The sequence below is a fragment of the Caretta caretta genome, chromosome 25 (genome assembly GCF_965140235.1).
Source record: "Caretta caretta isolate rCarCar2 chromosome 25, rCarCar1.hap1, whole genome shotgun sequence".
Classification (NCBI taxonomy): domain Eukaryota; kingdom Metazoa; phylum Chordata; order Testudines; family Cheloniidae; genus Caretta; species Caretta caretta.
In genome coordinates, this window is record NC_134230.1 from 4,984,374 (window position 1) to 4,996,511 (window position 12,138).

The 12,138-nt window shown below is 42.5% G+C and overlaps 1 protein-coding gene across 3 annotated transcripts in view; it reads right to left on the minus strand.

The window, feature by feature from the left end:
• LOC125627219 (zinc finger RNA-binding protein) overlaps positions 1-12,138 on the minus strand; it is a 91,944-nt gene that overhangs the window by 25,355 nt on the left and 54,451 nt on the right. For all 3 annotated transcript variants that reach the window (XM_048831111.2, XM_048831113.2, XM_048831114.2), the window contains exons 7-9: positions 9,156-9,384; positions 7,940-8,100; positions 5,499-5,618 (exon numbers count right to left, since the gene is read on the minus strand). In XM_048831111.2, the coding sequence (XP_048687068.1) occupies positions 5,499-5,618; positions 7,940-8,100; positions 9,156-9,384 (510 nt within the window). The remainder of the gene's footprint in view (positions 1-5,498; positions 5,619-7,939; positions 8,101-9,155; positions 9,385-12,138) is intronic.

The window sequence follows — 12,138 nt, forward strand, 5'->3', positions numbered from 1 at the left end:
AAATGCCTAAAATTAAACACCTAAATAAAAGTGGCCTGATTTTCAGAGATGAGCATCCGCAACTCCCAATGAAGTAAACTGGAGTTTATGGATACTCAGCACCTCTGAAATGAGGCCCAAGGTGTCTTAAATAGGGAGCCCAAAATGGAAATACCCAGGTTTGAAAATCTGGGACCAAGTCTCCAGCTTCACATAAACCCAAGCCTTGAACCTGACATGTTTCAAAAGCAATATTCAAAGGCCTAACCCAGGGATAATATTAAGTACATTTCAATGTTCTGGGAATAATTCTTCTAATCTGACTTTATATTAATGCAGCCTCATTTAAATGAGAAATATCTGCTTGAATATGGGACATGAGTTCTTAAAAGTTCTTTATTTTCTGCTGCTTCTTTTTCACCTTAAATCAATGTTTGCAACATTTCCACAGCAACCAAATGTTTGTGATGTTGCATTTGCTGGCAGTGGAAGAGATGCTACAAACAAGAGTGGTAATTTCAGTCGAAGAACAAGCAGCAGGACCAGATGAACACGTAGCAAACAGAGCTCATGTTCTCATGTAGAGGGCCGTGACTGATTAAAGCATGAGCAACTGAAAATAGAAAAAAAAAATGTGGACAGGCAACCAGAACGTTTTTTCATCTCAGAGCTTTTTAAAGTCCATCAGTCTTGCTAATAGTCAGTGTAAATGAGAAATCTGCTCGTTACTTCTGAACGAAAAGGCAGAATATTTTTACTCTGTGTAGGCTTCAAAATATTAGTAAGATAAGGACTGGCCAGTTCTGGACTTGACAATGGCATGACTTCAAAACAATGTGTATGATGGAATGGACAATTTGGGGGTAATAATGATCTAAAGAGCCTAAACTTGCTTCCAAGAAATGTTACTTCAACAGGAGTTGGAACAGGCCCAGATGACAAAATATATTCCATGTACCACTCGCTCAATAGCCAAATATGCTTTGCCATCCAAAGAGACCAACTGAAGATGGCCTAAAGAGGTTTTAACCTAAGAATTTTAAAATATGCTTTTTAGGTCCCTCTGTGCTCGATTTAAATGGTGTTTGCCACCCCCAACATATTGTAACATACAGCACTTGCAAAGCTTGTAAAATGCTTTGTGTTCACTAAAAATACTCCTAAAATGGAGCGTTGCCCACCAGTGCTTAAATGCAATGTTAAGGTCAACCAATGCAAGAAAGAAGTTAAAATGGTGAAGATGAATCCTTCTGATATAGGGAACTCAGACCCACCAAATGACTTAAGCCTACAAGCAGTGACTGTATTCACTGACATTTGAATCGCCAAAGTCAAATTGAGTTTGATGGATTCAATTCTTTGTGGTATGTGCAACAACTTTGGCTTCACATTAATAATTCCAATAATTGCATTATCATTGAACACAATAAATCCATCCCAGGCATGTCCACTGGTTAGTGGTTAATTTGTACTATAACATCACTCCCTGGATTACAGTGCAGAATGGTTAAGTACAGGTGGGATAGTCTTCTACAGTTACTTCATTTCATGAAATACCAATCAAGGTCACCATCTACTTGCCACTTACTTACAACTTCAAGAACTTTAGTATAGCAATCCACTGTTGTCTTCAATTGTTAGGAAGTCAGCCTTACCAAAGGCTAATTTTTTTGTGACAACAAGTTTGGGCAGAGCTGCTACCCACAATGGACTGAGCATGTGGAAACTTGACTCAATGCCATAATATTCAGAATGGGACAAAAAAAACACACCACACTCAAAGAGACCATCCAAAGAGACCAACTGAAGATGGCTTAAAGAGGTTTTAACCTAAGAATTTTAAAATATGCTTTTTAGATCCCTCTGTGCTCGATTTAAATGGTGTTTGCCACCCCCAACATATTGTAACATATAGCACTTGCAAAGCTTGCAAAATGCTTTGTGTTCACTAAAAATACTCCTAAAACGGAGCTTTGCCCATAAGTGCTTAAATGCAATGTTTTTTTGTTTTTGGTACATTTTTTGATACATTCCTTTTGACATTAAATGGCTGTTTCTGAATAAAATTTGCTCCTTCCATGGAAACCAGATTCTGTTGTGTTTGTTTTAATGAATCAGAATAATGGGAGACTGGGCAGTAACATCAAGCTTGCAAACTGACTGCCATTTCACTAAAGGAGGAGGAAACAGTTGGGAGCAACAGCCCATTTGCAATACCTCCTGCTGGGCATAGAGAGTGTAAGTATCCTTGTTGTCATTTAATATCGTGGGAGTAAATGGCGGATATGGAAATTCAGCATTTAGTCTCTGAATAAGTATCTTTAACTACTGATCTTAAAGTTGCCTCCAGTGATCACAAGATCTTTCCCTCTCCTCCCTGGAAGAAAGTATCACTAAGCACCTTCATATATGTCCAAATAGCTATGCAAGACTCATTTTGTTATTGACCAGTACATTTTGAATTAGTGCTGGGAAGTTGCAAACTGTTGGCCACACTGTTTCAGGTGCCTGAACTGCAATACTCCTTGTAAAAGGATGTCTAATTGGTCTACTGCTCCACTTAAAGGCAGAAAGAGGACACAGTCATTCCGGACAATTGCTTTGGGGGAGAGAGATGGTATGGCTACTCTCTTCAAGAAACTATTAGCAATGGGGAAGGAAGAGAGATCAGGAATTAGCTCTATTGGATAATTCTCAGAAATTTTTGTACAACTATTTACTAATTGAAAAAAAAAATCATTGGGAATTGTCTTTTCTAGAGTTAACATATTCCAGCAGGATGTCTGAGAACAGGCTGAATTGGTAATTTAACCTCACCTCATACAATATTATTTTATTCTTTTAGAGAGCAAGAATTTCACCCAGATGAAATACAAAACAAATGGTCAAAGTTGTGTTTTGAAAATCTCCATTCAGACATGCAAGATCTGGTTTCATTTTACACTAGTTTTGAAACTTAGACTTACTATTTGTTAAGTTCTAACAAGATGCTGGAAAACATTTATTTCCTACAACAAAATCTACTCAAATCAATTACCACCTTAATTAAGATTTCAGAGTAGCAGCCGTGTTAGTCTGTATTCGCAAAAAGAAAAAGGAGTACTTGTGGCACCTTAGCCACTAACAAATTTATTTGAGCATAAGCTTTCGTGAGCTACAGCTCACTTCATCGGATGCATTCAGTGGAAAATACAGTGGGGAGATTTATATACCGAGAACATGAAACAATGGGTGTTACCATACACACTGTAACCACACTGTAACGGTGTCAAGTGGAGTGCCTCAGGGGTTGGTCCTGGGGCCAGTTTTGTTCAGTATCTTCATAAATGATCTGGAGGATGGTGTGGATTGCACTCTCAGCAAATTTGCGGATGATACTAAACTGGGAGGAGTGGTAGATACGCTGGAGGGCAGGGACAGGATACAGAGGGACCTAGACAAATTGGAGGATTGGGCCAAAAGAAATCTGATGAGGTTCAATAAGGATAAGTGCAGGGTCCTGCACTTAGGACGGAAGAACCCAATGCACCGCTACAGACTAGGGACCGAATGGCTAGGCAGCAGTTCTGCGGAAAAGGACCTAGGGGTGACAGTGGACGAGAAGCTGGATATGAGTCAGCAGTGTGCCCTTGTTGCCAAGAAGGCCAATGGCATTTTGGGATGTATAAGTAGGAGCATAGCGAGCAGATCGAGGGACGTGATCGTCCCCCTCTATTCGACATTGGTGAGGCCTCATCTGGAGTACTGTGTCCAGTTTTGGGCCCCACACTACAAGAAGGATGTGGATAAATTGGAGAGAGTCCAGTGAAGGGCAACAAAAATGATTAGGGGTCTGGAACACATGACTTATGAGGAGAGGCTGAGGGAACTGGGATTGTTTAGTCTGCGGAAGAGAAGAATGAGGGGGGATTTGATAGCTGCTTTCAACTACCTGAGAGGTGGTTCCAGAGAGGATGGTTCTACACTATTCTCAGTGGTAGAAGAGGACAGGACAAGGAGTAATGATCTCAAGTTGCAGTGGGGAAGGTTTAGGTTGGATATTAGGAAAAACTTTTTCACTAGGAGGGTGGTGAAACACTGGAATGCGTTGCCTAGGGAGGTGGTGGAATCTCCTTCCTTAGAAGTTTTTAAGGTCAGGCTTGACAAAGCCCTGGCTGGGATGATTTAATGGGGAATGGGTCCTGCTTTTGAGCAGGGGGTTGGACTAGATGACCTCCTGAGGTCCCTTCCAAACTTGATATTCTATGATTCTATGATTCAGAGTGATCACTTAAGGAGAGCTATTACAGCAGGAGAGCCAGGGGTGGGGTCACCTTTTGTAGTGATAATCAAGGTGGGCCATTTCCAGCAGTTGACAAGAACGTCTGACGAACAGTGTATGTGTGTGTGGGGGGGATAAACATGGAGAAATAGTTTTACTTTGTGTAATGACCCATCCACTCCCAGTCTCTCTTCAAGCTTAAATTAATTGTATCCAGTTTGCTGAATTGGAATTAATTTGCAAACTGGATACAATTAATTTAAGCTTGAAGAGAGACTGGGAGTGGATGGGTCATTACACAAAGTAAAACTATTTCCCCATGTTTACCTCCCCCACTCCACTGTTCCTCAGACGTTCTTGTCAACTGCTGGAAATGGCCCACCTTGATTATCACTACAAAAGGTTCCCTCCGCCCTCCCCCGCTCTCCTGCTGGTAATAGCTCACCTTAAGTGGTCACTCTGGTTACAGTGTGTATGGTAACACCCACTGTTTCATGTTCTCTATGTATATAAATCTCCCCACTGTATTTTCCACTGAATGCATCCAATGAAGTGAGCTGTAGCTCACGAAAGCTTATGCTCAAATAAATTTGTTAGTCTCTAAGGTGCCACAAGTGTTCCTTTTCTTTTCACCTTAATTAAGTTACCTGCACCGATCATCAATCTATGGTAGTTTTCCTTATATTTTTATGAAAAGGAGATTAAAGTGTTCAGTCAGAGATGCTAAATATAGTAAACGCTTGTCTACACAACCGCGAGGGGTTGATCTAAGACATGCATCTTCAGCAACGTGAACAGTCTACGTATTTTAGATCTACTTACCGCGGCGTCTTCACTGCAGTAAGTTGACAGCTGACGCTCTCCCGTCGACTCCGCTTGCGCTTCTTGTTCTGGTAGAGTACCGGAGTCGACAGGAGAGCACTCAGCGGTCGATTTATCGAGTCTATACTAGATATGATAAATTGACCCCCGCTGGATCGATCGCTGCCCAACGATTCAGCGGGTAGTGTAGACAAGCCCTCAGAGCTGAGAATCTGGAAGTGGACAATTCTTGGTAGAAAAAATGTTTGCAAGAAATTTTTCTGGACTCACCCCATTTGCTTTTACATCTGATAGAATCCTTCTTCTATTTAGAAAAAACTTTTTACAAAATAAGCTACTGATTTCTCCCCCTTTTTCTATTTTAGGAGTTGAGAGTGAAGCTACTACCATCCAAGTCCCTTTGTTCAGCACCATAACAGGATGTCCCCATTCACACCTTGTACTGGAGCCGATGCCTACGCCCCTTCAGGTGCATGTCCTTGGCATTAGGATCGTTGAAACTGCACTCGCAGAGCTTACAGTGAAACCGGATCATTCTTCCTTCATCATTGCGTACCTGAGACAAAATATGTAATTTAATATTTATAGGCACTGTTTGTGGCAACAACAAAATTCTCTTGCATTTAAGAAGAGTCTTACATCCCAGTGGAGCCTAAGGCACTTTACAAACGTAAAAGTATGTGCATTTATCCATTACTAAAATTCAGTCAACTCTTGGGTGAGACACAGCATCTATTTAATAGCTCACAGTGACACTGCAGAGCTGTTTAGGACCGAAAGAGAAGATACAACATCCAATTTAAACTGTAGGAGAAATTTAGGGAGGCCCAGAATAAGCACATGTATGAAGAAATGTAACCTGAACATTAGGATTAATACTTCTGAAAAGCAACATGACAACTTTCATGAACACATATGGTCAGGACCTCAGTTTTATGGCTCATCTGCAATGTGGGCTCTCCAAGCCACACAACAGACCTCAGCACCATGTTAGGGTTCTAGTACAGTCATGACTCAAGTAAAGAGCATCATCTACTGAATCATGACTACCAGCACTGCTTCTTGCAGCACCAACATGTTCCCAACCTTTCTTAGCTCGTGATTCTCAACCATGTAACAGCTCCAAGCCATAAATGATTCTTAAACTTTAAAAACTGTTTGCTGTTCATCCACTATTTGTTTATAATCTTACCAAGGATGGGAAACAGGACAACACTGAAGTAAATAAAATTTCACTGGAAGTCATACAGACGAAATTTAATCCTGATTTCCAATCTAATTCTACAGAACTGGGGATTCAAGAGCAAGGGAACTTTTTAAAGACTAATTAAAACATTAACAGTTTAATATAACCAAATAATTTTGATACTTGGCACATCCTCATGAACTGTATGTAGGCAGAGCAGAGAAAGTTCTCAAACAAGGGCTCCTTAATAGGCTGTCTAAACCCTGCATTTGGGTGCCCAAATGTAGATATGAAAATTGGGCCACAGTAATTCAACAGCAAATGAAATGGAGGGCACAGAATGAAGCCAGCAGCTAGATCAGGGGTCAGCAGCCTCTGGCATGCTGCCCAACAAGGAACAGCTGCATGGAACAGCGAATTGTGGCCACTGGAAGCTGCGGGAGGGCCATGCCTGCGGACAGTCAACGTAAACAAAATGTCTTGTGGCCCACCAGCAGATTATTCTGATAGGCCACGTGCTGAGGGTTGCCAACCACTGAGCTAGATGATTTTTCTCAGGGTGCTCAATGTTGAAAATACATAAATATGGCCCTACCAAATTCATGGCCCATTTTGGTCAATTTCAGTCATAGGGTTTTAAAAATCAGAAATGTCATGATTTCAGCCATTTAAATCTGAAATTTCACAGTGTTGTCATTGTAGGGGGTCCTGACCCCAAAAGGGGTTGTGTGCGCCGGGGGGCGGGGGCGGGGCACAGTAAGGCTATTGTAGAAGGGGGTTGCGGTGCTGGTACACTTACCGTTGCACTGCTGCTCCCGGCAGATCTGGGCCTCAGCCGCCACTGTCCGACCGCCCAGCTCTGCGGGCAGCAGCACAGAAGGAAGAGTGGCAATACCACACCATGCCATCCTGACTTCCGCGCTGCTGCTGGTGGCGACTCTGCCTTCAGAGCTGGCTCCCGGCCTACAGCCGCTGCTCTCTGGCTGCCCAGCTCTGAAGGCAGCTTACAAGTAAAGGTGGCAATACTGCAACCCCCCTAAAATAACCTTATGATCACCCTGCAACTCCCTTTTGGGTCAGGACCCCCAATTTAAAAAACGCAGGTCTCCCCTGTGAAATCTGTACAGTATAGGGCAGCATTTCTCAAACTGGGGTCCGCGGACCGCATGGCATCCACATGGGCACTCCAGGGGGTCCGTGGGCCCTGCTGATCAACTCCTCCCACTCCCAGCGCCTCCTGCATGTCACAGAACAGTCGTTCCCCGACGTGCAGGAGGAGCTGGGAGGGAGAGGAAGGAGCAAGGATGGGCACACTTGGGGGAGGGGTGGAAAGAGGAGGGGCAGGGGTGGACCGGGGGTGGGAAGAGGAGGGGCAGAGGTGAGGCCTTGGAGGAAGGGGTGGAGTGGAGGCAGGAGCCTGTGGCAGTAAGCTTGTAAGCTTGAGCAGTAAGCTTGGGGGTCCGTGAAAAATTTAAAATCAAAATGAGGGTCCTCGGGTCGCTAAAGTTTGAGAACTGCTGGTATAGGGTAAAAGCACACAAAAGATCAGATTTCATGGTCCGTGACGCATTTTTCATGGCCATGAATTTGGTAGGGCCTTGTACATGCTTTAAGTATATTTGAACTTCAAAGCCTGACATTATATAGCTGTAAATGTGAGTGATTTGTGAAAAAAAGCAGTCAAGCATTACCTCTTCCACATAGTCATGTCCCACAGGTTGTACATCAAGTAAACCCCCTGGGCCATCCCCAGAGCCATCATGCGTGGGCTGTTCATTTTGTAGCTCTAATTTTGGTTGCATCACCTTCACTTCCTCCAATTTGATGCTTGTTGCCTGAAGCTTATTAGTCCCTGTATAAAGAGGTGGATTAATAAGCAACCTGATTTCTTACAATCTGTGAAAGTACCCTTATCAGAACCTGTATTACAAATCCATCATGTCATTGTTAATTTCTCTTTATAATGCCAAATGACAATATCCCAAGGCTTGTCCTGTAGGGCTTTTTTGTCATTATGGCAGCTGCCAAAAATATAACTAGATAAGATGTATGGCTCCACTATACAATTTCTATGACACCAAGAAACCACATATCTATAGTAATAATTAAAAGTTACAAATTGATAGTCAAGTGGAAGTTTCTCTTATCAGCCTTCCATTCAGACTACAAGTCTTCACTATTTTATGACCAATAGTTAAGTTTAAAACAAACAACATCTACTATGAATGAGCAGACTAGACTACTATAAAGATAAGGAAGTTCTTTTAATAGTAGCAATTCTTTTGAAAGAGAACAAGTGACAAACCTGAACTTCAATAACTACAGTTCTTAAAGATTAACTTAAATACAAAACAATTTAACGAGGTAAAGGCTCAATGGTGAGAGATTTAAAAAAATCAGTTTAATATCAAGAGTAAGAAGGATTTCTACAGATTTCAGCAACATATAATTCCCAGTGTTTGATATTCTGCTAAAATACTACAGCCAAGCGATGCAACTTTCAGACAGAAGCCCTCCCTCTATTTCCTCACAGCAGGTTTCAAAAGAAAAAAATAAGCAAATATGGAAGCCATCAGATTTGTAAAGAAACACACAAAAATCCCTGTTCTGTTTCTGGAACACTTTTGGAGGCAGAGGGGGAAGATGAACGCTACAGTTTTAGATTTTAGAAGCCAAATGGTTAAAAATTAAAAAAAAAATTTTCAGAGTCATTTAAGGAGCTTGATGTACAATTACTTTTCCTTGGTCAGTTTTCCTGGATAATGATGGGAATGTGAAAAGGCCCCACCTGCAAGCATTTGGAAGAATCATACATTTTAAACAAATTGTCATTTCTATATGAGATGACGAATTTTAGACAATACATCGAAAACAAGACAGTTAAAAATGGATTTTAATGAGACATACCTGAAAATGTTATCTTGGATGCAACTGGTTTCTTCACTGGCACTGGCTTGCTTATGTTGCTTGCACTGTTAGTTGCTACAGCTGCTGGTTTTGTTGCTGTAACAGATGCGGCTGTAGGGGCATGGGCTGGCTTACTTGCTCCAGCGATGGTAGGACCTGAACCAGAGTTCACTACTACAGGCTCTACTGAAGGGATGGGCTTCCCCAATTTAGTATGCAATTTAACAACCTGAAATACATGCAGTGGTCATATGAAAGGGCAGGACTAAAAAGGGACAGAAGTTAACAGCAATACTATAAAACTTTTCCTTGGAAAGTGTACACATTCACCGAAAGACCGGGGTAATCTCCACACCCAATAAAAACATATAATAAAACTAAGTGATACTACAAACACAAAAAGAAAAGGAGGACTTGTGGCACCTTAGAGACTAACCAATTTATTGGAGCATAAGCTTTCGTGAGCTACAGCTCACTTCATCGGATGCAAACACACACAAGATGAATTGCTCCACTGTAATATTATATTTATAACAGATCTACAGTTTTGTATGCAGTCCTGAAAGACAGAGCAGTACTCTGTAACAAAATATTCAAAAAGTATTGAACTATTTTCCCACCAGGTGGCATGCACGCCCATAGAATGGCAGAGCATAACAGACATTAGTGCCTCAACTGCCAGGTCTTTTCTGAACAGATTACAGAACTTGCAATTGATCAGGGAGAACTGCTGTTGGGAAATATCTCAACGTAGAGACTTTAACAAGAAACTTTCAAAGAATGAAAAACAATCTCTCCCCCTCTTCCCAGCTGAATTAGAACTAGAAAACAGATATCTTCAAAAGAGATCATTTCACCAAGAGGAAAAATAAATTGCATTAAGCATGAGTTGCACGAAAAAGCCTGTCACCATTCATAGGGAGGGGAGAGAAAGAAGAGATAGGATGAAATACATTTGGGTTCTCAGAACAAAAATTTTGGTGGCCTCAGAGTGTGGCCACCAACTCTTGCTGGTGGCCTCTCTCATTTTTTCCTAAAATACTTACTTAAGCTTTAGGAAAAAAAATAAATATGCACATAGACACTTCCAAATCATTGTAATTTATTTATTGTAGCTAGTAAGTCCATTGTGAAAAGTGATATTAACAAACATACAAGTATCACTTTTACTCAAGCCTGGGGACAAATTAAGCCCTGGATGGGAGGCCAGGGGAGGCAGTGGGGGGCTACAGCCTGAAGCCCTGCTGCCGGAGCCTGCAGCCTGCTGCCACGCAGCTGGAGCCCAAAACCACCCCACCACCCCAGGGCTGAGGCCCAAAGCCTGAGCCCCACCACCGCTGGGAGGGTGGGGAACTCACTGGGTGCCTGATCTTCCAGTGTTGTGCCCAAGTGTCTCCAGAGTGGGGCAGGGCCCAACCCCTGCTGGCAGCTCCAATGATCAACACCAAGGTGGGGCATCCAGAAGCAAAAGGGAGGGGGCGCTACTTTGTCCCCCATACCCAGCCAAGGAGGCTGTGGAGATTCCAGAGGACTGGAAAAGAGCAAATACAGAGCCAACCTATAAAAAGGGAAAATAAGGTAAACAGTGAGGTGGGAATATTTGCAGATGATACAAAACTACTCAAGATAGTTAAGTCCCAGGCAGACTGTGAAGAGCTACAAAAAGATCTCTCAAAACTGGGTGACTAGGCAACAAAATGGCAGATGAAATTCAATGTTGATAAATGCAAAGTAATGCCCATTGGAAAACATAATCCCAACTATACATACAAAATGGTGGGGTCTAAATTAGCTGTTACCACTCAAGAAAGATCTTGGAGTCACTGTGGATAGTTCTCTAAAAACATTCACTCAATGTGCAGCAGCAGTCAAAAAAGCAAACAGAATGTTGGGAATCATTAAGAAAGGGATAGATAATAAGGTAAAAAATATCATATTGCCTCTATATAAACCCATGGTACGCTCACATCTTGAATACTGTGTGCTGATGTGGTTGCCACATCTCAAAAAAGATATATTGGAATTGGAAAAGGTTCAGAATGGGGCAACAAAAATTATTGGGATGTATGGAACGGCTACCATATGAGGAGAGATTAATAAGACGGGACTTTTCAACTTGGAAAAGAGATGACTAAGGGGGGCGTGACAAAGTTCCTGCTCTACCTTGGTATGTCTTGCACTTATTGGCGGATTTGCTCGCCTTAGAGCTTCACGGCAGCCCTCAGCTTGGCCATTTTTCTGAACCCACAGTCCAGGTCAACTCCTCCTGTGTTTGACCAGGAGTTGGGAGGATTTGGGGGGAACCCGGGCCCGCCCTCTACTCCGGGTTCCAGCCCAGGGCCCTGTGGAATGCAGCTGTCTAGACTGCCTCCTGGAACAACTGTGTGACAGCTACAACTCCCTGGGCTACTTCCCCATGGCCTCCTCCCAACACCTTCTTTATCCTCACCATAGGACCTTCCTCCTGGTGTCTGATAATGCTTGTACACCTCAATCCTCCAACAGTCCGCGTTCTCACTCTCAGCTCCTAGTGCCTCTTGCTCCTCACACGCACACCACAAACTGAAGTGAGCTCCTTTTTAAAACCCAGGTGCCCTGATTAGCCTGCCTTAACTGATTCTAGCAGCTTCTTGATTGGCTGCAGGTGTTCTAATCAGCCTGTCTTAATTGTCTCCAGAAGGTTCCTGATTGTTCTGGAACCTTCCCTGTTACCTTACCCAGGGAAAAGGGACCTACTTAGCCTGGGGCTAATATATCTGCCTTCTATTACTCTCCTATAGCCATCTGGCCTGACCTGTCACAGGGGATATGATAGAGAGCTATAAAATCATGACTGGTGTGGAGAAAGTAAATAAGGAAGTGTCATTTACTCCCTCTCATAACACAGGAACTAGGGGCCACCAAATGAAATTAATAGGTAGCAGGTTTACAACAAACAAAAGGAAGTATTTCTTCACACAACGCACAGTCAACCCATGGAGCT